General features: G+C 31.8%; 2 protein-coding genes across 3 annotated transcripts in view; one reads left to right on the top strand and one right to left on the bottom strand.

Moving 5' to 3' along the window:
• Window positions 1-7,968, bottom strand: part of LOC126883198 (uncharacterized) — a 28,224-nt gene extending 20,256 nt beyond the window's left edge. For both annotated transcript variants that reach the window (XM_050648448.1, XM_050648449.1), the window contains exons 1-2: window positions 7,786-7,968; window positions 7,487-7,731 (exon numbers count right to left, since the gene is read on the bottom strand). In XM_050648448.1, the coding sequence (XP_050504405.1) occupies window positions 7,487-7,731; window positions 7,786-7,843 (303 nt within the window). In that variant the 5' untranslated portion in view covers window positions 7,844-7,968. The remainder of the gene's footprint in view (window positions 1-7,486; window positions 7,732-7,785) is intronic.
• Window positions 7,969-14,753: 6,785 nt separating this feature from the next.
• LOC126883723 (uncharacterized) lies at window positions 14,754-15,290 on the top strand. The gene has a single exon (XM_050649386.1). It carries the CDS (start codon window positions 14,754-14,756, stop codon window positions 15,288-15,290), a length of 537 nt encoding a protein of 178 aa, XP_050505343.1.
• The last annotated feature ends 10,988 nt before the right edge of the window (window positions 15,291-26,278 follow it).

The raw sequence follows: 26,278 nt of genomic DNA, 5'->3' as shown, positions 1-26,278 counted from the left end.
AGAATTCCTTTTAACATGTTTGGTGTTTTTATCATTAAAATTTTTATTTGAGTCAGTTTCATTGTTTGTTTTGTATTTAGAATTCGTTGACTGGACACTGGCCGTCTTATCTTCATTACCTTGAGTTTTTATTAAACCCTCATTAGCAGTTGTGTTGGGCGTTTGTGAGATTTTGGTTCTGGTTATTTCTGATTTCAATAAATTTAATTTTTCTAGCAAATGTTCATTATTTGATTTTAATAGATTATTGTTATCTAATAATAAATTGTACTTATCATCTTTTTCAGCTAACAGCCTTTTTAACCACTGATTTTCTATCGCTATGGCACTAAATGATTCGATGGGTTGTCCATCACTATTTTGGCAACAGATTACACGCGAATCCCCTATCTTGAAGAATTTCACTTTGTTTTTCACAGCACATGAGATATGATGACTATTTCCGCATACTATACAAACGAGTGTTTTATTAGGCTTCGTTTGACAACATTTAAATGTATTCTCTTCAAAATCTACCTCTTTTACTATAGAGAGAGGTGACGGCACATTTTTACTTTCCGCCATCTTGGATAGGATGGAGAACTGTCTACCCTGTTTGACATCAACATGGGGGTGAGACAGGGAGAGGCACTTTTAACCATGCTCTTCAACCTAGTTCTTGAGGCAGTCATCAGAAAAACCAATGTAACCGGCCATATAAATACCAAAACAGTACAAATTACTGCATATGCAGACGATGTCGCCATTATTAGTAAAGGAAAGACACGACTGATAGAAACGTTCAAGGAAATTGATACTGAAGCACAAAAAAGAGGGATAATAATAAACGAAACAAAAACTAAGTATATAACCATCAAGAGAACCCCTGAGAATGAAAATAATATAGCAATAGATAACTATACTATTGAACGTGTGAATGCCTTGACATATCTGGGCACAGAAATCAGTCAGAAGAATTCCATAAGTAGCAAAATTAATTTATTTATTGTTAATAAACGGGACAAGCCCATTGACAAAAAATATACAATTAAGCAACATTTATAAACATTACAAACAAATACTAAATAAAATACAAAATCATAAAATAAATATGTACATAGAATTACATTAAATTTAACGCTTCAGAGATAGTTTAAAGGCACTTAAGGCCATGGGTACATAATTCGCAAATATTTTACGGCTATCCCTATCTTTTCTGTCTTTACATGGCAAATTACGTGTAGTAAAATTCACACTGGTATGGATATGTAAATATTACTACAATGTCACTCTACTTGACAATGTCATAACTAACTTAAAGAGATGGCTTTTGAATGTTCTTGGATAACTGTTATTTTTTGTATAATTGCAAATTATTAATTCAGTTAATAAATTTGATAATTTTTTCACTATGTATTCAGTGATTGTAATAATTTATATGTACCTACAACAAAAACTAATACTCAATCGAGAAAAGAGGAAAAGTGTTAAAGTGATTTTTTAATAATATATTGTTACTATGGAACGCTTACAATTTTGAACATCTTTAACAACAAAATACTTGGATCACAGAATATATATTGATGTATTCTCTGCTTCTATCTTCCATAAATAATACACAATAAATAACTTTTTATTAAGTTCACGTCTTAAATCAATTATTTATCAAATACACTATACATATATCAAATACACTATACGCTCTGAGCTTCGCTGGTGTCGCTCCAAGCAGATTACTATTCAACTTTCACCGGTAATTTTTAAATTTATTATTTAATTGTTATCGCTTAATATTTACAACGCTAAAAAGTAATTAAATTGTAATAGATTTTTTTAAAGATTTTGCTAATCATTTTGACGTTCTATTGATGAAATATTAATTTCTTACTTAGGATACTTTCACAATTATCGTGTAGATAGCGCTAAGATTAATAGATTAATTTATAATTACATATTACGGAACATTAAAAAAAAACGTAAATTCAGTATTTAAAACTAAGTATATTTAAGGTAAAAATATATACCACAGCTTTGACCAACTAATATTTTTTATAATTAATGTGTTTAATGTTAATTTTAAATTAATCACTTTGACATTTATGTCAAACGGTAAACGTTTACAGACTTGTCACTACTGGCGCTAGCGAATTTATAAATATCCCCTCTACGTACGAGCTCACGGCGTATACACTATCAATATTATTTAATCAACAACTCAAAATATTCCCGATTCATGTCAAATATTTAAAATTGTCACTGATTGTCAGTGTCTGACTGACATTATCCTGACAATAATCTATTCGGCTGAGTGCGTTGTATGACAAAGACAGATTTGGAAAATATTACCATGGACATTGTTTTCATTTTTTCGAATCCTGAAAAAACCAATAAATATTTTTGAAAAATCTAAACGCAGAATGAAAGACTAAATTATTACAGAGGGCCGAAAGTCCCTTAGAATAAATAAAAAAGAATGTGTGTGTACTTTGTTTTGTTTTGTTTTTTTATTTCCACGGGACAAGCCCAATAAAGTTACAATTGTTTACAAATTTTGGAACAATTTAGTATACTAAATATAAGTCATATATATATATATATATATATATATATATATATATATATAACACATAAAATATAATAGTTAAAATAGTTAACATAAATAATATAAATTACATACAGAACAAATTAGAATTGTACGCACGTAAGAAGATATTCTTCATTATATAGGTAATTAAAACGAAGTAAATATACTTAACAGGTTATTTGTATTTTGTTTAAAAATTAAACTAACTTTCTTATCTACCACTTTCAAAAAAATTTTTATTAAAACAACCAAAAATAAAAAAAAATATGAATCGCCCAGGATTAGAACCCGCGTCCTTCCAATCTCGGAGCTAACGCCCTACCAACTACTCCAGCGAGGTCCTTGTAATTGACGTGTAAGTTTCGGATATAATTACACAACACGGCGACAATTAGTGTAAAATTGTTATGCCTACATAATATTTTATTATTTTACTACAGAGAAACGCAAATCCAAAAACACAAAAATTATAATAAATTAATAAATAATACATTTACTAAAAACACTAATATATTCTTTTAATGACTTATTTGCACGGTTACAGATACATACATACCTATCTTGAAAGATTAGCAATGAACTACATGCTGTCTGTGTGCGCAGGCGCGCAGATTTATGTACAATTTTACCCTCAATCGAATCGCCGCTAAAGAAGAATATCTTCAAAAAGTTTATTTTGAATGAGATATTTGAAATTAAAAATAACACTAAATTTTCTCTTAGTTTCTCACTCCTGTAACTTATTAAAATAAACATTATAGAAGTTATTAGGGACTTTCGGCCCTCGCTAATAACGTAATCTTTCATTCTGCATTTAAATTGTTCAAAAATACTTATTAGTTTTCTCAGGATTCGAAAAAAATGAATCCCCATTTGAATAGCATTGCTGCCGAAGATACGTACCGATCCTCTTAAGGACAAGTTAAAAAAATCTGTCTCATGAGGCAACCGATTAGCATGAACAAGAAGTCTGACCAGACCTATATTCACAGAATAATTATTTCGTTGAAAAGGAATATGAAATAGTGTATTCTCACGAAGGACATGGGAAGGAATGTGGAAACAAACCAATTGAAGCAGTTCAGGTGAATGTATCATTCCCTTAACCAATTTAAAAATGAAGATGAAATCGAAATTAACTCGTCTAGTAGACAGAGGATCAAGTTCATCATATCAGAATATGAATAAGGTCTGTGTAATTTAAAGGCACAGTGCATAAAGAACCGTCTTTGTACTCTCTCCAACTTTTGAACAGAGGATTGGACAAAGGGCGACCAGATTATAGTGGAATTTTCAAGTTGAGATCGGACCAGAGAGCAGTATAAAATTCTGAGCGAAGAAATGTTATGAAAATCCCTTGTATGCCTCTTAATAAACCCTAGCTGCCTACGAGCCTTATTACTAATAAAATCAATATGCAAATTAAAGGATAAGTCTCTCTGAAAAATGACACCAAGATCCTTGACGCTAGTGACTCTCTCAATCAAAAAGCCATCCAAATTGTAATCAAAATCTACCATTTCCACTGATCGATGAAACTGGATAATCTGACACTTGTCACGATTAATGACTAATCTGTTATTATCACACCAATTTGCAAATAAGTCGAGAGATTTTTGTAGCCTAGCACAATCTGAGTAATCCCGAACAGAACAAAACTTTATGTCATCGGCATATGCCAACACTTCGCAGTCAGTCAATGATTTAATAGCATTGTCAATAAAAACTGCAAACAATAAAGGTCCCAAGTGGGACTACTGAGGCACTCCTGAGAGTGGAAAATACTCATTAGAAGTGAAACCATTCAGTTTGACACATAAGACCTGTCCCGCAAGTAAGTTTTCAACCAGCAAAGAAATTTACCACTCACACCAAAACATTCTAATTTATGCAATAAAAGGCAATGATCTACCTTATCGGTAGATAGACCTCTATCTGCAATTATCTTGAAGTGGAAATCATACATACTATAATACTAATAACAGATTGATGACATCGAAATCATTAGACAAAAGAACCAAAATGACTACCTATCTACAGGACCTTAGTTAGACCCGTGGTGACCTATGGTTGTGAAACCTGGGTGATGACGAAAAGGGATGAAGCCCAACTCAGGACATTCGAGAGAAAGATACTGAGAAAAGTATATGGCCTGGTGAAAGAGGAAGACAGCACATGGAGAATTAGGAGAAACGACAAGATTAATGAACTGAATTATGATATTGTAAGATTTGTGAAAAGTGTGACTTGTGATGATATAAAAGACAGAACGAAAAGCCTAGTTGATTATTATTCTTGGAGCATTGATTGAAGAATAATAAACAACAACGAGGTATAAGAAGTGAGTTATCCCGACCATTTTCCCCGTCGTTTTGGTGCATTGAATGAATCCGACGGTTTTTCCTTTTACCTATCCTTATAGGTACATCGACCCCAACCGAAAGTTTGATGCTTATAAATATATTTTATTAACGAAATTAACGAGTAATTAAGGCTAATTATCTAATCTTTTGTATGTTTTGATTCTAAATAAAAATGTCTTAAATAGCAAACCTTTGTCTTTGACTGAATTTTGTTACCCGGAGCATCAAATAGAATGACCCGGGCAGGGACTGACAGCCACTTATACCTCGTTGTTGTTATATAATAATCAACTAGGCTTTTCGTTCTGTCTTCTATATCGTCTGAGACTGTATAAAAACATGTTTTACTTAATTCATTGGCATACTCTAGATGATAAAATTATATTATCGTCACAAAAGTCAAAGGCTGTCATGGCTGGGACATGTTCAGCAATAAGAAGATATGAAAACGACAAAGAAAATATTACAGTGGAAGCCAGTAGGAAGGCGAAAGAAAGAAAGACCCAGGACGAGATGGTTGGAAGATGTGGAAGAGAGATCTGAATGAAAAGACATAGCCAGACAGGCAAAGACCCACCCAGGGTTATGATGCGAAAAGAAGAAGTATTCTGCCGTGCTTAGCAAAAATGCCGTATCTGAAAAAATCTGAAAAAATGAAATTTTTACTTTTTTCTAACCCAAATGTACATATTTATCTTATTTGCTTACTAAAAATGACGTAAGTTAAGCCAAAACACATTAAACACACCGCATCTTATGTCGTATCCTGTGTAAATGTATACGAATTCTTAAACTAAATTCGATTTTACTCGAATGTGATGTCTCTGCAGATACGGCGTTTTTGCTAAGCACGGCAGTATTGTCATAATTTTAAAACAATATCATTGACTTGCTTTGTACATATTTTAAAACTTTTATGTACCTACATATATCGATGGCATAGTGTGAAAACCTCGTATCTCATTAAATTACAATTTTACGAGAGAGGCAAAAAACTGATTTTCTGTATAATATAACCTTAAAACAAAAATACATTACATATTTTTAATTCGAGCACATTGAGTTAAAGATCTGATATTGGCCCAGAGCTAAAAGTGTTAAATGTTGCTATTAAATTAATGTAAACAAATGTCATAAAATGACGTTCTCGAGGAAAAGAAATCCAATTACATTCGTTTATTATATTAATAACTTGCCATTAGCCTCTAAAAATGAAGTATCAGATTTGGGAATCTGGTTAGACACCAAACTGTAAACTGTCATTCTCATGCCACATCAATCAAGTAACAAACAGGGCGATGAAAGTACTGGGATTTATCCAACGCACATCTGTAGACCTGTCTTTGTTCACATTTAGAAAACTTTATTGTGGTCTCGTTAGGCCCATTCTAGAGTTTGGATCAGTTGTATGGTCCCCATCATACAACTGTTACATTGAACATATTGAAAGAGTCCAAAATAAATTTTTGAGGGTAGCAGCTTATAAGAGTGGATACAGGAGAGAGGAATATGACTATCAGTGGGTAAGAGATAGTCTAAATTTACCAACACTTGAGTCAAGGAGGACATTGTTAGATTTATGCTTCCTACACAAAGTTATTAATGCTTTCATAGATTGTCCTCAATTGATATCACTTATTAATCTTTAAGTTCCTAGTAGAAGCAACAGACAATCAGAAATCTTTTCAGTGCCATTTCACCACACTAATTTTGGTATAAATGAACCAACTACACGATTGGTTCGGAGTGCTAATAGCCTGCCAAGACAAATGGATATTTTTGACTCCAAAATTGGTTTGTTCAAAAAACAACTAAGGGGTATCTTACAATAAGTTTGTTGTAGTTCTGTATTGTTCTTACAATATGTTTGTTTGTATTATTCTGATGTGTTTATTATTTTAATAATTTATTATTGTTGAGGTGTAACTTGTAAAAGTCTTGTTGTGTGTAAAACTTGTAAATGGATGCCGTAAATAAATAAATAAAAAAAAAATAAATTGGAAATACAAATATTAACTATGAAAAACACGTAAATACCCTTGCAGTATATAGAGCCTTTGTCCAAGTAACTATGATAACCTCGTATATCTTGATATAGGTGTTTTTCATCTCGAATGAGATTGTGTTTATTATTATTTACGAGGTTTTCATTTTTCATAGCTTATTGCACATCTCCAAATACTAGGTCGATACAATACAAATCTTTTGATTTAAAGTTCATAAAATGTTTCTATATGCCGGACTATCTTTTGTTGTCCACAAAAAACATTTCTGCAAGTCGAATCTCTCAAACAAACACTCCAAATTAAGTACCAAATTCTTGGTTATAAATATACGTGGTATTCACACTAAATCAAGAGAGCAGTTGATATATGTGGTTTCTTTTTTCGGCTGTAGAAAATAGTCTAGTGTATTTGAATTTTTTCTAACAGTTGTAAATCGTGAGATACAAGGTTTTCAAACTAAAACCACCACAATGCCATTTTCGAAAAACAATGAGATAGGTTTTCACACTAAGCCAACGATATGTAATAAATTTTATTATTATATAAATAACTACCTGTAATTCCTCTCTCAACTTTTCTAAATCCTGTGCAGAACTACTGGATGGATGTCTTTTTAAAGGCACTTTAGGAGATTGTACTAGTAATCTTTTTTGGCATTTTCTGGGATGTCTTTTTGCTTGTGGTGAGTTCCAATCCCATACTACATCGACATTTTCATTGGTTTCTTGAGTACAAGCTATTGGAAGAGGAGAATTTTCATTGTCCATATCAATTTCCATTGTTTTTGGTGAGGGACTTCCTAAAACATATATTACTAAAATATCCTGCTAGACAATTTATATTTATCAATTACTTGTTGATTTCACATATGGTCTTTTAGTCCTATCTTGACATTTTTTATTTTGGTTCATTATTTATAAAAAAATAAAAACTAAAAATGAAATTCGAACAAATACTGATTTATATTTCACAGAAGCATTTTTAAATAATCTTAGAAATCAACCATAACATAGAAATCGAGAAATGACAACTGATAACTGTCAACTTTTTACGTCAAAGTGACGTTACCAGTGACAGACCCAGAGCAGAGTAGTAGAGCGTCATAAAGTTAGCGAAACGGTTTTTTTTTAAGTCGTTATTTTGACTTCTACCATAGCTCAAAAAATTGCACCTCGTTTGCGGATAATTGCACCATTCAAAATTTCATTTGCGGAGTTTCCGTTTTCGAGATATAAGCAAATCAAAAGTGGAGATTTCGGCGCAGCGCTAAAAATAAATGTCGATTTTCAGGGTATAAAATGCCGTAAAGTCACTAGGGAGTTTTTGTGCACACAAATACGTAAACGTAACCCATCTTTTTGACATATACGCTTGCGCATTAATGGTTGAACTCCCGTATCTCGATGCGTATTACCTAAAGTAGCGCTCTGATACGTACGTGAGAACGCATCCCTATCGAGACGAAAGTCACCGAATGCACACGAGGATCTTGCCCGATTGGCGATTACCTACCAATGGCTACCAAATGAACATTTCATCAGCGTACTACCCGTTTATAAATATTTAAGGTTATATTGGTTATTGGTTTAGTCTAATTGAGTAAAATTATTCTGTGTTTGTAATTGGAAATTGGAACTTCATAATATATTTAAAATTTTATTGTTTTCAAGTTGTCTATTAATAAAGCAAAACAAACAAATCTTGTATTAATTTAAGAAATACTGTGATCACCACAATTAATAACTTGATAAACAAATGACCTAATTTCTGTAAAATTTTCAAATAAATATGAACAAACTATTTACATTATACTGGAATTCTGATGTAGGTACAATAATTTACAACTAAAAAGTAGGTATAAACAAAAATAAAAAAATTTTAACCTAAGGAAAAATAATATTTTTATATTTAAATAGAAGCAATAAAAACCATACAATTTCATCATTCATTTATCTTTTTTTACATTTGTATATTAATTGTATATTGTGTGAACATTGTTTTATTTTTTTAATGTCAACGGAATTTAAAAATTACTTTACGATTTGCTTTACGTTACGTTAAAGCAGTCACAAAAACTACCTATTTTAACGTTCATCCTCTACGACACGTTAGTGGCTTTACGTATACGGAGATGCGTACGTTACGTAGCAACAAAAACTCCCTATTAACGCCCGATTTCATAATCAACTTAAAGTGAACATTAACTAAAGTTCACTTTAACGTTGACATTTACCCATATGAATTGCATTGACAAGGGTACCAACTTAAAACTTAAAGTCCACTTTAACTGATTATGAAACCGGGCGTAAATAACCATATCAAAAAATTGCAACTCGTTTGCGGATTATGAATAAACTGGTTTTAATTGAAAATTGTGAAAATTGAAAATGTTATAAAGGAAAAACGATTAATGTTGGTTGCCTATACTGTAGGGGCAAAGGAATGCCAGAATAATTTTCACTTTTGGTAAACCTAAACTGTAAGGCTAAAAGTAGTATGTACTATAGTCAAAATAACTCCTCCTGACTTAAAGGTAATCCCTCCTTTGAAATTTCATTTGCGGATATTCCATTTTTAAGTTATATCAAAATGAAATTTCTCGGGACAGCGCCAAAGTATATATTTCCATTATCGGGATATTTATTAAAAGCTATAAAAATAACAATAACTATATCATTTAATTTCTTCTGGTTTGAGGATTACGAATAGACCTGGTTTAAACTAAAAATCATAAAGCTTAAAAATTTTCCGAAGAAAAAAATTTTCCATTTTGGTGGTCCTAAACTGTATTTGCAAAAGTATTATCTGTATGTAATGCATATCTAAAATAATTGCTTCTGACGTAAGAAAATCCCTCCATTCGAAATTTCATTTGCGGATTTTCCGTTTTAGAGTTATAAAAAATGAAAATTTTCGGCGCCGCACCAAAGTGTTTATTTCCTTTTTGTAAATATCAAAAGCTATAAAACCACTAAATAATCATATCTTTTAATTCCTCCTCGTTTGAGGATTATGAATATACCTTTTTACTAAACTAAAATTTTTAACTTTTAACTAAAAATCATAAAAATTAAGAATTTTCCGAAGAAAAAAGATTTCCATTTTGGTGGGCCTACACTGTATTAGCAAAAGTATTATCCACCATATCCAGAGCCGGCTCGTAGGTAATATTTCACCCGTGCGAATTACTATTTTGGCGCCCCCCCCCTCCCGAGGGGGCAATTCAAAAGTTCAACTTTATAGTAAAATCATGGTTGTAAAAGTAAGGTTGTAAGTATCATGTTTTATTTGAACTTAAGTTGACAAGTTATACACAATTAGATTTTATTTACAAGTCCTGAATACAGTTTCGAAAATGGTTATACAAATTTAATGACTATGGTTATTTATCAATGAAAAAATAGTTTTAAATTAATAAGAATTAAGCTTTAAAATGAATTAAACTTGAAAATAACAATGTTGAGCTTTGGACATAAAGTGGTAGGCCTTGTAAGGCAATGAGACATGACATTGTGTTTTTATGTTATAGGCTAAGTTGAACAAAGTTAACTTTTCTAGATTTTCTCTGGGAAAACTCATTTACAATTGCATTAACATCAATATTGCATCGAGCACTGCAAACTCAACTGAAATCAAAGCTAGTCACACCAATCTGTCTTGCGAAATGGAAGACCTCAGATAATTTTTTACTATTTTCAACTTGGAGAAACTCCTTATTTCTCCACTCGCGACAGACACTGGGAAAGTAAGAAGGATGATTCGCAGTGCTACACACAGGTTAGGAAAGTTCTCCACAAATCCGTTGTCTGCTAAGTAGCTCAACATGTCAACTGGGCCTTTGATTTTGCCTTTGTGTTCTTTTTCGACATTCTGAATCATGTTTTTGACAAGTTTAAATTCAGAATATAGTTGAAGACTATCATTGTCACTGTGCTGGCCATTAGTGAGAGTGTAGGTCTTTGCAGCATGTTAATAAGGTTTTGTCATCACTTGTGGTCTTTGAATGTAGAAATCCAAACAGTTGGTGATAGTTTTGAAGCTGCTCAAATCTGTCTCCTAGAGAAGAAATACACTGATCCCAGACCGCGTAGAAGAATTTAGTTTTGAACACGATCTCAGGATCAAGAACTGTTTCATCACTTGATTCATAAGAAATCATTTTCTTCTTTTTTCTCGGCCGCAGTTCACTTTCTTTAGGGAATGCTGGGTCAACTTCAATCGTTTCGGCCACTTCCCTGCAATCGACTAATATTCTGTTAAATCTTGTACAACTCCTTGTTTCTTGAAAAAATTGCTTCGTTGAAGAAATCAAAGCAAGAGAGTTTGCTATGTCCATGTTAACCTCTTGAAGTTTCTTGCGTATGACGTTTATGTTAAACAAAATCATATGCCACGTTACTAAGCAGCAGATGAATCGGAAATCTTTCAACTTTTTGGCCAAACTTGTAGCTGTATTTCTTGCATATCCGTCTAGCCTTTTTTGGTCTTGACTACATTCAAAAAGCGCGTTATAGACTTCCCCAAGCTGATATATCAGTGGCACAACCACATTAATTCGACTCTCCCACCTAGTCTCACTCAAAGGTTTCAGGGTCAAGTTTGTTAAGTGTTGTTTCAGAACATCCCAACGATGTGGTAATCCTGCGAAGAAATTGTAGACCTCCTGGATGATTCTGAACATAGAAATTATTTGTCTATAAAAAATTAAAACTTACTAAGGCTTTCTGAAATATTACTAATTCATTATAAATGAAAGAATAATTGGCTTAAAAAATTGACATAATTTAATAATTTATCGCATTTTAATTTTTTTTGGGGTGGAAGGAAATTCGCCCCAAACCCTTGGCGCCCTGTGCGTGCGCACGGCTCGCACGGCCCTCGGGCCGGCTCTGACCATATCTCCATTCCCTCCATTCGAAATTTCATTTGCGGATTTTCCGTTTTCGAGATATAACCAAATAAAAAATTGAGATTTCGAATAAACTTTCATTTTCTGGGTATAATAAGCCGTAAAATTGATAAATAACCATATCACCTAATTGCTCCTCGTTTGCGGATTATAAATAAACTGGCTTTAATTGAAAATAATGAAAATTGAAAATTTTATAAAGAAAAACAATATTAACGTCGGTTGTGGTTGCCTACACTGTAGGGGCATTGCAAAGGAATTATTATTAGTGATGTTGATTATAGTTACTTTCGAGGATTCGTTACAAATCGTTACTTTTGTATAAAGTAATCATTTACAGTTACAGTATTCGTTACTTTGGATTACTATGATTACTTTTGTATTTGAGTACCGGTAATCATATCGAGAATCGTATTTCTCAGTAGGTAGATATTTTGTATAGGTATTTCGATATAACAACGACCTTCACAGATCAGTTTAAGGGATAAATCGTTACTTTTGTATAAAGTAATCATTTACAGTATTCGCTACTTATATTACTATATGATTACTTTTGTTACTTTTGTATTCGAGTACCGATAATCATATCGAGAATCGTATTTCTCAGTAGGAAGGTATTTTGTATAGGTATTCTGTCACACCATTAAAACGCTTCATACCGATAACGATATTCCATAACACTCGTAAAATACCGGTCCCGTCCGTTACTCGCTAGGATACGATTGGTATTTTTTTTTATAGAAAGTAATCAAGTGTACTGGTTGTAGATACAATAGTCGTTACCCGCTCTGATACGATTGGTACAAAGTAACGAAGTAATCAGAGTAATCAAAGTAACGATTTGCCTCTCTGTATAGTAATCGGTACTTTCGGTATTCGTAAGTAACGAGTACTTTTTCTGTAAAAGTAACTGTTACTTTTTCAACATCACTATACATACATACACCATGGCCAGAATAATTTTCACTTTTAACTTAACACATTTAATTTCTCCTGGTTTGAGGATTATGAATAAACCTGGTTTTAACTTAACTAAAAATCCGCTGTGTCTAGGTACACGCTAACGTGTACGCAAATAAAAAAAGTTGTCTATTCGGTTGACTTACAACGGTTAGGGATTAATAAAGAAACAAACGAATCGGCAGGTCGATTGTAATATTTTAGGTATACCAGTTAAGCGTAGACCTCGGGTGCGTAGAGGGTCAATATCTATTTAATTATTACATTTTTAGTAATTTTTTGATTAAAATTTAATAAACAAGATAACTTAAGGAAAAATAATAAGATGGATAATAAAATACAATGCACCCTTATTGTTAGAAATACCTTTCTTAGCAAAAACTTAATATGTACTAAATTAGAAGAAACTTCCTTGACTAAAAGAACAATTAGGATTCACCCGCAAGTAATATTTTAAATACGAAAAAATATATAGATTAGTGCCGATTCGATATGCGGTCTACCATCCAATATGCGGTCTAGAGCAGAGTAGCTAATTCGTTATGTGGTCTATCATCATCATCAGTAGCTCGACAACCCTTTTTGGGTCCTGGCTTATTCTAAGAATTTCCTCCATTCTGTTCTGTTCCTTGCTTTGTTCTTCCAGTGGGTAATCTCAAGTGTTTTCAGATCTTGTTCCATGTATCTAAGTTTGGGTCTTCCCTTTGACCTTCTCCCTACTGGTGTTTGCCTCATTATATGTTTTGGTGTTTCGGTCTCCAACATCCGTTCAACATGGCCTATCCAGCGCAGACGTCCGATCTTTATGGATGTTATGACGTCAGATTCGTTGTATTCTGCGTATAGTTCAAAATTATATCTTCTGCGCCATACGTCATTTTCTTTCACTTCCTTATATATCGATACATTTTTGGCAAAGTAACGTAAGTGACATTTTTGAAAATCATGTTTTTCCATTAAACTAACGCTATTATTGTTCAGAAGGTACTGCCTAAGTGTAGTAAGCCTATACATATTATATTATGTTTAAAGTAATTCTAGGCTTACTACACTTTGGCCGTACCTTCTAAACAATAATAGGGTTAGTTTAATGGAAAAACATTTTCGCCAAAAATGTCACTTACGTTACTTTGCCAAAAATGTATCGATATGTGTCTGAGAATTTTTCGTTCAAACGTACCTAATAAGTTCTCATCGCTTTTCGACAATGTCCATGTCTCTGATCCATATATAAGGACCGGTTTTATCAGGGTTTTGTATATTTTGCATTTGGTTTTTCTCGTGATGTTGTTAGATCCTAGATGTTTAATTAGTCCATTATGTGGTCTATCACAGAGTAGTTATTTCGATATGCGGCCACCACTAAATAATGTTAATGCATTTAATAAATTTTGCATCTACTCGTATATACAGTAGGGTGCAAATGAAAGGAATAAATTTGTTATTTCGTAAACCGATGACATTAGGGAAAATCCCGAAAGAGGCCGATTTTTGTTTTTAAATTATATTTTGGCATACATATCATACTAGTGTCGTCATCCATCTGGGTGTGATGACGTAATCGATGACATTTTTAAATGAGAATAGGGGGAATTTGGTGACATCGGCAGAACAAGTTTATGGCAAGTCCTACATAACATAGGATTCAAATTTAAAAAAGAGGATAACAGAAAAGCGCTTTGTGAAAGAAGTTCTGTTGTACACAAGAGAATTGAGTTTCTGAGAAAATATAACAAATTTAAAGAAAAAGAGTCAACTTTTGTATATTTAGACGAAACATGGATATTTTCTAAGGGTGCTACCAAGAGAATATGGCAAGATGACAACATAAAATCGATCAAGCATACTAGTGGAGATGGGAAGCGACATATATTTCTGCACGCGGGAGGGAAGACAGGATATATAAAAGGTGCTACAGGATACATAAAAAAAACAGTGACTATCATGACAACATGAACACGGAAATGTTTGTGAAATGGTTGCGTGAAAAACTTCTTCCCGGATTAAGTGAGCCCAGCGTAATTATTTTATACAATGCGCCTTACCATTCAGAAATACTAAACAAAAGTCTAGCAAATTCGTGGAATGTAGATAAAATTAAAGAATGGCTAACAAATGAACGCATATCTATTCCACAGCTTATATTAAAGTCTGAATTGTTACGTTTGGCAAAAGAACATGCGAAACCAAAAATCTTTCTGGTGGTTCAAGTTATTGAAAGTTACGGGCATCAAGTTTTACATCTTCCACCACACCACTGCCAGTTTAATCCCATCGAAAATATATGGGGAACAGCAAAACAATATTACGACAACCATATTGGTCCTAGTGGTTATACTGACGAAGCGGTTTGGGAAACTTGGCGAGAAGCACTTTCAATAATTGCAACTCCAGAAGTATGGCGGAACTGTATATCCAACTGCGAAAAATTAATTAAGGATTGGTGGATTCGTGAAAATAAAATTAACGAAATAAACCCAATCATATAATAACAATTAACGGTGACCCCAGCGATGAAGATGATAGTGTGAACAATAAAGACTAAATCATTTTAGTAAAAAAAATTGGTACGTATATTGACTTAATAATATTTAGGAGTTTACTTGAATATTTGATGTTTATAGAATAGAATAGAATAGAATTTATTTCATCAAATATACAAAATTTCTTTTGTTTTTGACAAGTCAAAAGAGTACGTACCTACATTATAAAATTTTGACAACATTAATTAAAAGATAAATATTATAAATTATAATGAACAGATATACAAACAGGTACTAACAAAAAATTTAACACACTATGTAAAAACGTAAAGACATGAAATAAACTTAAAAACATGAAATATCGTCATAATCGGCAAAAAAACCCTGACCAAACTAGTGTACTTATTATAATGTATTATAAGCGGTACCTAAGTACTCTGTCTTTGTGTAAAAACAATGTTTTAAAAAGTGTGATTTTATTTTATTTTTAAACGACTGTAAATGAAGACTTTTTACTTCATCTGGCAAAAAATTGTACAAACTAACATCAGTTGAGTTTTTTATACTTTTCGTCAACCTAAAACGTTGTGCTCTAATAGCATTACTCGATCTTGTATGGTGATCATGGAAGTTGGAGTTTATGTTAAACTTACTTTTGTTGGAATGAATTTCAATCAGCGTCTCATATATATAGAGTGAAGGTAGTGACATAATACCTAACTTCTGAAATAAAGGTTTACAGTGTTCCTTATACTCTGCTCCAGCAAGTATCCTCACTACTTTCTTTTGTAACTTAAAAATTCTGTCTGCGTGACAAGAGCCACCCCAAACAGTTATTCCGTACTTTAAATGGCTATGGAACAGTGCAAAGTAGATCATTTTAAGGGTACTTTTAGGGATCATAAAAACTAAGTTGCGTATCAAAAATATAGTTGTAGCAAGTTTAGAACTTAAGTAGTCTGTATGAGCACTCCAGTCCAAATTATCATCTAGGAAAATTCCTAAGAGTTTAACACTATTTCCTAAGAAATACTTCCGGTCAGAACTAAACATCAAATTCTGATTTTTGTCTTCATTTAGCTTCAGACCATTATGCAAAAACCAGTTTTTTGCTTTCTGAGTATCACTATCTATTTTAATTTTCAAATTATGATGATTAATGTCAGTATTTATGAGAGTGGTATCATCTGCAAAGCACACACATTTTATGGGAAAAGTGTAGTGAAATAGATCGTTCAGATAAATAAGAAACAAAGTGGGTCCTAGTATTGAACCTTGAGGAACCCCGTATTCGACCGTGTTCAAATCAGAATAGCTATTATTAAGAAAAACTGCCTGTTTTCTATTTGTTAAATAAGATCTAAATAGATTGAGAGTGGTTCCCTTATACCATATTTATGCAGTTTTTCCAACATTAATTTATGCGAAACACAGTCAAAAGCTTTGGATAAATCACACAATGTCAAAGACACGAAATGACCTTCCTCCATGCCGTCGACTATATCTCTCACAATTTTCTGTATAGCTTGTGTAGTGCTGCACTTTTTTCTAAAGCCATATTGGTTACAGTGAAGTATTTTGTGTTTATCTAGATATTCTATCAAACGAGTATTAAGAATGCTTTCAAAAATTTTACCGAAAATGGGAATGATAGAGATGGGACGGTAATTTCCAATTTCATCTAAAGACCCTTTTTTGAATAGTGGCAACACTTTTGTTACTTTTAGTACATCAGGGAAAATCCCCTCAGTAAGGCAATTATTATAAAGTAAAACTAATTTGTCAATAACAATATCAATAGTTTCGACAATTATTTTTTTGTTTAAAAAATAAAAATCTGTACAATGTGAATTTTTCAAGCCACGCAAAACATTTCTGATTTCAATATCAGTAACAGGTAGTAAAAATAAAGAGTGGCAAGGAGAGTGTACATCTTTCAAAATATCTATAGCTACATTTTCATTTGTAGAACTGAAAGAACCTCTAATATTTTTAGCTACTGAAGTAAAGTAATTATTGAAATCGTTTGATGAGATCGTACTAGGACTAACTTTTTTATTTTGACCTTTATTTCTGTGATAGTTTATAACTTTCCAACTGTCACGAGATATATTTTCAGAATTTGAAAAGAAATACCCATAAGCTAGTTTTTTCTTTAATGATATTGTTGATCTATAATGCTTCTTAAACTTATTATATTCACTATAATTTTTTGTAACGTCAGCAATTACCTTGACTGTGGAAAGATGTTCTCGCATAAGTTTTAATTCATCATCAAACCAAGAAATTGGAGCTTTATTCTGACTTCGCAATTTTTTTAATGGAAAATTGATTTCAGTTAACTTTTGATACATTTCAGTAATAAATTGAGCTAATTCTGTTGCTGTTTTGAGAGAAATAGCTAAAGACCAATCAACGTTATTTAACGAATGTTTCAACTTCAGTATGCCATTACTCGTTATACGTCTTGTGTATGTAATTGCACTATGATTTTTTTCAGATTTTATTTTTAAGTTAATAAATTGAGCAAGATGATCAGAGATACATGGGTCCACAATTCCACAACCAACTATCCCACTGTTTATGTTTGTTAAGATGTTATCTAAACAAGTTGCTGATCTAGTTGTTATTCTAGTATATTCATTAATATTTATTGTTAAGCCAAAAGTAGAAATTAGATCACGGAAAATTCTGAGTTCATTAGAAGATTCATATATTCATATAATAATAAGGTTCATATAATGCCCTGCTGTAGGATTTCCGGATTCTTTTCAAGGCGTGATCATTTTAGTAAGTGTGATTTGTTTGAAATTGAAACTATTTGTAGATATTGTAGTTACATACATATTATAATATTGTTTTTAATAATTTTTATTTGCGGGAAAAATACCCCATTATACATAAAAACTATTAAATATACATAACTAACAAAGAAAACTTATTAACTATAGGCTGCATTGCGGCCGCTTTAATATATCACTTAAATTGATTGTGACTTTATATAAAACCATTTTAGAGATTAAATTAAAACATCAACAATACAGCAACGTTTAGCCTTCTACCTTTTATAAGTTAGAATTTTTTTAAATTTTATTCTGGCCTTGGTTCAGAACCTTTAGCCACGTAACTACATATAAAATTATTATTCTTCGTTCATAAGTATAAAATTGTCCAGTATACACTTAAATATAAAAAATAAAAAAAATAGAATTTAAAATAAAAAAAAGTTAGAATTTGTTTTATTTTTATTATATGGATATTCATGCAACAATTAAAATTAGGTATATTGATTTTTTGCTACGGGTAATGAACTGTTGTAAAGAATCATGAAATTATATCGTTTAGGCTTGTGAGGCTATACAAAAACCTAAAATTTTAAATTATTTGATTTATATAAGAACACCCCCTCAAATAAAAAATGACTGCGCCAATGTGTAAATAGTCAAACTACAGCAGACCAGTCAATTCGTTCATTTCTTTCTTAATCCGGGACCGGTGTAAGCCTACCGAATAGACAGTAACTTTTTTATTTGTGTACACGTTAGCGTGTACCTAGACGCAGCGGATTTTTAATTAAGTTAAAACCAGGTTTATTCATAATCCTCAAACCAGGAGAAATTAAATGTGTTAAGTTAAAAGTGAAAATTATTCTGGCCATGGTGTATATATAGTGATGTTGAAAAAGTAACAGTTACTTTTACAGAAAAAGTACTCGTTACTTACGAATACCGAAAGTACCGATTACTATACAGAGAGGCAAATCGTTACTTTGATTACTTCGTTACTTTGTACCAATCGTATCAGAGCGGGTAACGACTATTGTATCTACAACCAGTACACTTGATTACTTTCAATAAAAAAAATACCAATCGTATCCTAGTGAGTAACGGACGGGACCGGTATTTTACGAGTGTTATGAAATATCGTTATCGGTATGAAGCGTTTTAAGGGTGTGACAGAATACCTATACAAAATACCTTCCTACTGAGAAATACGATTCTCGATATGATTATCGGTACTCGAATACAAAAGTAACAAAAGTAATCATATAGTAATCAAAGTAACGAATACTGTAAATGATTAGTTTATACAAAAGTAACGATTTATCCCTTAAACAGATCGGTGAAGGTCGTTGTTATATCGAAATACCTATACAAAATATCTACCTAGTGAGAAATACGATTCTCGATATGATTACCGGTACTCAAATACAAAAGTAATCATAGTAATCCAAAGTAACGAATACTGTAACTGTAAATGATAACTTTATGCAAAAGTAACGATTTGTAACGAATCCTCGAAAGTAACTATAATCAACATCACTACTATGAATAATAAATAATTCCTTTGCATTGCCCCTACAGTGTAGGCAAGCACAACCAACGTTAATATCGTTTTTCTTTATAAAATTTTCAATTTTCATTATTTTCAATTAAAGCCAGTTTATTTATAATCCGCAAACGAGGAGCAATTAGGTGATATGGTTATTTATCAATTTTACGGCTTTTTATACCCAGAAAATGAAAATTTATTCGAAATCTCAATTTTTTATTTGGTTATATCTCGAAAACGGAAAATCCGCAAATGAAATTTCGAATGGAGGGATTATCCTCAAATCAGGAGGAATTATTTTAGATATGGTGGATAATACTTTTGCTAATACAGTTTAGGCCCACCAAAATGGAAATCTTTTTTCTTCCGAAAATTCTTAATTTTTATGATTTTTAGTTAAAAGTTAAAAATTTTAGTTTAGTAAAAAGGTATATTCATAGTCCTCAAACGAGGAGGAATTAAAAGATATGATTATTTAGTGGCTTTATAGCTTTTGATATTTACAAAAAGGAAATAAACACTTTGGTGCGGCGCCGAAAATGTTCATTTTTTATAACTCTAAAACGGAAAATCCGCAAATGAAATTTCGAATGGAGGGATTTTCTTACGTCAGAAGCAATTATTTTAGATATGCATTACATACAGATAATACTTTTGCAAATACAGTTTAGGACCACCAAAATGGAAAATTTTTTTCTTCGGAAAATTTTTAGTTTAAACCAGGTCTATTCGTAATCCTCAAACCAGAAGAAATTAAATGATATAGTTATTGTTATTTTTACAGCTTTTAATAAATATCCCGATAATGGAAATATATACTTTGGCGCTGCCCCGAGAAATTTCGTTTTGATATAACTTAAAAATGGAATATCCGCAAATGAAATTTCAAAGGAGGGATTACCTTTAAGTCAGGAGGAGTTATTTTGACTATGGTACATACTACTTTTAGCCTTACAGTTTAGGTTTACCAAAAGTGAAAATTATTCTGGCATTCCTTTGCCCCTACAGTATAGGCAACCAACATTAATATCGTTTTTCCTTTATAACATTTTCAAGTTTCACAATTTTCAATTAAAACCAGTTTATTCATAATCCGCAAACGAGGTGCAATTTTTTGATATGGTTATTTAGTGACTTTACGGCATTTTATACCCTGAAAATCGACATTTATTTTTAGCGCTGCGCCGAAATCTCCACTTTTGATTTGCTTATATCTCGAAAACGGAAACTCCGCAAATGAAATTTTGAATGGTGCAATTATCCGCAAACGAGGTGCAATTTTTTGAGCTATGGTATAAGTCAAAATAACGACTTTAAAAAAACCGTTTCGCTAACTTTATGACGCTGAGTAGTAGGTCGAGGAACCGCAAAGTGGGCGACGCCTGGTGGCGAAATTGAAAAGCATCAACTCAAGGAAAACATTGACTTTGCCATTAACTTGTGTACATATTTGCGGTCAGTTTATGTTGTAATTAACAATAATTTCGACTTAAAAAACTATTGCAGTGTTCCTCAGTATTCATTCCTATTATACTCTACGTAATGACCTAAATTAACCAATGCCAAATCACACATTTTGTTAATTTAACGTTTGTATTAAACGTAGTATTTTTTAATGTTTAAGCGACTGTAAAATGAAATAAATGAATAAAATGTAGTATATATTATGTACATAGAATGTACATTGTTATGAAAAATATTCCGACCACTTCGTAATTTCCAGAACACAATTATTATAAAATAAATTCACCTACTTAGTTTCCAAGTTTCCAGTTTTTATTTAATTAAAAATTGTTATGTGTCGGTGTAAAATAAACTGTAGTGCACCTATTAATTAAATTAAAAACAAAATTAGAAATCCTAAGATAGATTAATAATTTTTAGAACGCTGTGTGATTATCGGGGGCCAGATTTTTTTATGAAAAAAAGGGTAAAAAGAAATCAGTAGTTAGCATCAAATTTTAATGAATGCATAAAGATTAAACATAATTTTGAGTCGTCTTTAACTTATAAGATGTCTTAGTTGCAAAACTTAGTGGTTACTTTGGCAAAACACTCCTGTAAATGATTTTAATTTAACGTTTTAGAACTGTGAATTCAAATGACAAAATGAATTGTTTTCCTAGCGTTGTCGTCCATCTTTGAAATTTTGAGCGCCCTCTGTTGGAATTTAATTTTGCGAATTAAAATTAAAAAAACATAGGTTTGTTCCAACCAAAGATCTTATACATATAGATTTGGCCAACTCGGAAAAATAGCGTAACGCGGAGCAGGTTGGGTCGGTGGTCTATCTATCTCCCTCTACCGGTAGATATAGTATTTTTACTACAAAAGCGATATTACGTAGGTCAAAATTTTTGACGTAAGAGAACTGTCAAAACATTAGAATGTGACTTTTCATTATTGCCATGTTTATTATTTTATGTTTATTATAAACATGGCAATAAGAAAAGTCACATTCTAATGTTTTGACAGTTCTCTTACGTCAAAAATTTTGACCTACGTGTTTATTATAAACATGGCAATAATGAAAAGTCACATTCTAATGTTTTGACAGTTCTCTAAGTCAAAAATTTTGACCTACGTAATATCGCTTTTGTAGTAAAAATACTATACGCTCGCACTCACACAACAGACAAAGATAGCTACACCGTACTTGATACAGAGACATGTAAAGAAAATAGGGCTTTTCATCGATTGTCATTTGTTTCGAGCTTCTGTCATGTGTCACATAATATTAATATATCGTCGTCATACGTCTTTGGTTTCTATCATTGGTATATATCAATAACGTATGACGTAGATATATTAACATTATGTGACACATGACAGAAGCTCGAAACAAATGACTGTGAATGAAAAGCTCTATAGACTTGGCTAGGGACAAGGTCCCTATACCATAGGTTGTATGGTAACTTTGACATTGACAAATGAAATATTGTCATCGTGACGTCACCCAGACGATCAATTTTACGAATTGTTTGTAAACATAATAGGATACGTGGTTTGGAGGCTATATCACAGTATAAAGAGGTTCCACAGTAAAACCACTCGTCGGTCGGCGCTTTGATCTCAGAAAGTAAACCGGCAAAGTACGAAATTGGTAATTCACCAGTGGTGGATGCTGGCGGAGGCCGCACGCTCCTTTGGTTAACCTTACAGAGCCGTACTAAATCTTTCTGGGCCTACATTATTATTTATTAAAATAAAAAATGCGGTTTCTCATATTTAACTGTCCAGATGTTCTTACTAAATGTTAATATTACAAAACTAAAGGGTTTAATAAATGAAAAACAATATTACAATTCAATGTTTATATTTCAACAGTATTTATAATATCAACGTTATTGCGCAACTTTTAAATCTCAATGGTTTTTAATATATTGTACACGTCATATAAACGTCAAATAAAAAGGAGGTTAATCTCGAAGCTCTCACGGCATTACTGTACTCTGTTTTTAAACCAGGAGGAGTAATTTAAATTTACCGCGTCGTAACGCTTGTTTGTAATTCGTCCAACGGCAGGCAAGTTTACTCCACTGTTATGAAATTTTGACACTATTGACATTTATGAAATTTTGTCACTATTGGCATTTCATAGGTTAATTTGGTTATATCGGCTATTTTTTGCGTTTTCTGCATTATTCGTTTAGTTTCAGTTGTAGTCTGCAAAAAATTAATTACATTTTGCAATAGTCCTAACTTTTCATCAAATCAATCGCGTAATGTGCAAGAGTATATCAATTAAAATTCAAACTGCTTAAAAGTTAACCATTTATTCTATATATTATGTAAAAGTTTTACATGGTTTTACAGTAAAACCAAATCTTAAAATCACAGTAAATGAACGGAAAAAGTTTTTTAAGTCTCGAGAAGCCTTTTATAATTTATGGTGATTTTTAGCCACAAATTTAAATAAAAAAAATTTCTCTTCGTCTTTCTTATTTTTAACAATTTCAACAATTTTTTAATAAATTAAACGAATATTAACTATTCTAATTGTGAAATAAGCCACAATTTAACTTAAAAAAATAATTTTATTAACGTTTCGACTTCCATTTCAGACGCCGTTGTCAAAATACAAAAATAAATTAATATTTTGTATTTTGACAACGACGTCCGAATTGGAAGTCGAAACGTTAATAAAATTATTTTTTGAAGTTAAATTGTGGCCCAAGAAAGGACTTGAGGAGTCAGATCAACAAAGCATCTGCATTGTCAGGATGTCTGCGGGACATAGTCTAGTCAAATCCATTTTTAAACCACAAGTAAATCCAGTGACCACAGGAGAATGGGTTGATGCGTTTTTAAGAAAATTATGTCCAGTGTTATCCACTACACAATATTATCCACTTCAGTGTCATTTAGTTTGTATGAATTAGAAATAAGTCTTAAGAATAAGGGCGAATATTAATATACCTTATATTATGTTGGCAAATTTATATCAAAATAGAAAAAAAACACTATTAAATTTTTTTATTCAAATATGGATATCAGAAGATATTTCAGATAGTTGGAGAGAGTACCGGGTGATTCCTATTCTCCCCCTAAAAAAAATGAGAAACTTGAATAATATATAGCAAAATAGCTCTTGAATTAAGTATAGAGCTGCAGAAAAATTTATTATATAATATTATAGAAGAAGTAATTATCAAAAAAATACATTATAAAACTAAATTATGAATTACTTAACTAACTAAATTATCAAAAAAATATAAAAAGGATTATTTATTAGAAATTAATGTTAGTATTAGTTTACGGATAAAATTGTATACGAAACATGACTAGAGATATAATTAAATCATTGAACGGAGTTTTGTGGAGTACCAAGATAGGGAAACAAAGAAAAATGAGAATATACAACACCATGATTAAGAGCACATTGGTATAGGGATCCGAAACATGTGAGAGTAAAGGAACACCAAAAAAGTAAAATAGAAGCTACCGAAATGGACGCCCTAAGAAGAGCAAGTAGAAGATCGAGATTGGACCGGGTTAGAAATGAGTAAGTAAAGCAAAGAATGAATTTACAGGAAACGGTCATAGATGCATTGAGAAGAAACAATTAACGTGGTACGGACATGTTCAGAGAATGGGGGAGGAGAGACTGCTAAAGAAAATTATGAAATGGATGCCTACAGAAAACAGGAAAAGAAGAAGGCCAAGAGCGACGTGGATACAAGGAGTAAGATGATCAATGAGTGTACGAGGATTAGAAGATGAAAATTGCAATGATAGAAGATATTGGCAACAAGGCATCGGACAGCGTCGGAGGACGTTTTGAACCCGAATTTATATATATATAAACATATAATATATATCAAAAAATCTTTAGAAAATATTTCCTGTTTGTAAACATAATTATTGTATCTTAAGTATTTAAAAAACTGCACGTAACATTTTACTATTTCCAATAATAATGATGCTATTCTGTTAAGGTGGTTAAATAAGCAAATTAAAAATTATATACGTACCCATCAGCTTCCTTGGGAAATCGGAAAAAACTGTAGTTACATTTTTTTGAATTGTTCGTGCACATTTTCGCTGAACACCGACTAATACCAGTTCGAATTTTACTCATGTTCAACTTCACAATATTAACAATTATTCACAAAACTAACTCAATTTAAGCAAAATACGGCACTGTTAACCCGTACGTTCCTACTCGACTAGCAACGGAAGAATGGTTCTCGGGCGGCCAGGAAACATGCGCAGTCGCCCTGCGCGTTGAAAGATTTTACTTCCAATTTTTCGGAGAGTGGTTCTACTGTGGAACCTCTTTATACTGTGGCTATATTTTGTTATTAAATATCGTTAGTGTTTTAATTTGTGTTTATATCTCGAGATATAATGTATCCATAGATTTCATTAAGTGTTTTTAGTATAATAACTTAAACCCAAAACTCTTTTACAAGTGTTAAGATACATTTTAATGTGGTTGTATTAAGTACCTACTTACTTACTGGATTTTCTTTCTGCTGTATTGTATAGTAAAGGGCATTCTTGTATAGAGACATTACAGTTCTGTAATGTCTCTTGCGGTTCTTCACATCAAGTTTACATCATCTGTGTAGGTTACAATTTGCTTAGACTTATTGAACAATATATCTAATTAAGTCTATAGATAATAGATCTATTATGTAATTGTTTCATATAAAATTATAACCAATATTGCAGCCATCTGAAGATCGTTTGAATAAACTAAATGAATATATAAAATGGGGAAAATTCCCTTTATTGCACTGAAATTGTATTTTTTTATAATTTACTGTTAATGTAAAACTTCACAGGTACCTATTGAATGGAATCATAATGTTTTAATAGTTTTAGATATTATAATCCAGTACCTAACGTAATCAGATGCTCTTATGTTAAACTTAAGGGAAAACTACTAATTTTGATACATAAATCTTTAGTTGAATCTCTTTTTCACCATGGTTTACATCTTAGGAGGAATTTATAATAATGTACTACATGCATTATCCCCAATTCAAAATTATTATATACCTACTCAAAATCATTTAAAAAAGTAAATTGTATTCAACCCATTATTAATATACCTAGGATATTTGAATGATTTAGTCCCATATATACACAAGAAAGAATCTCCTTCTGCTTTAATTAAGTAGTAATGCTATTCTACTGCATATATTTAATTGCAA

This window comes from Diabrotica virgifera, chromosome 4, assembly GCF_917563875.1.
Source record: "Diabrotica virgifera virgifera chromosome 4, PGI_DIABVI_V3a".
NCBI lineage: Eukaryota > Metazoa > Arthropoda > Insecta > Coleoptera > Chrysomelidae > Diabrotica > Diabrotica virgifera.
Note: the sequence above shows the minus strand (reverse complement) of the source record. Positions and strands in the feature narration are given on the sequence as shown.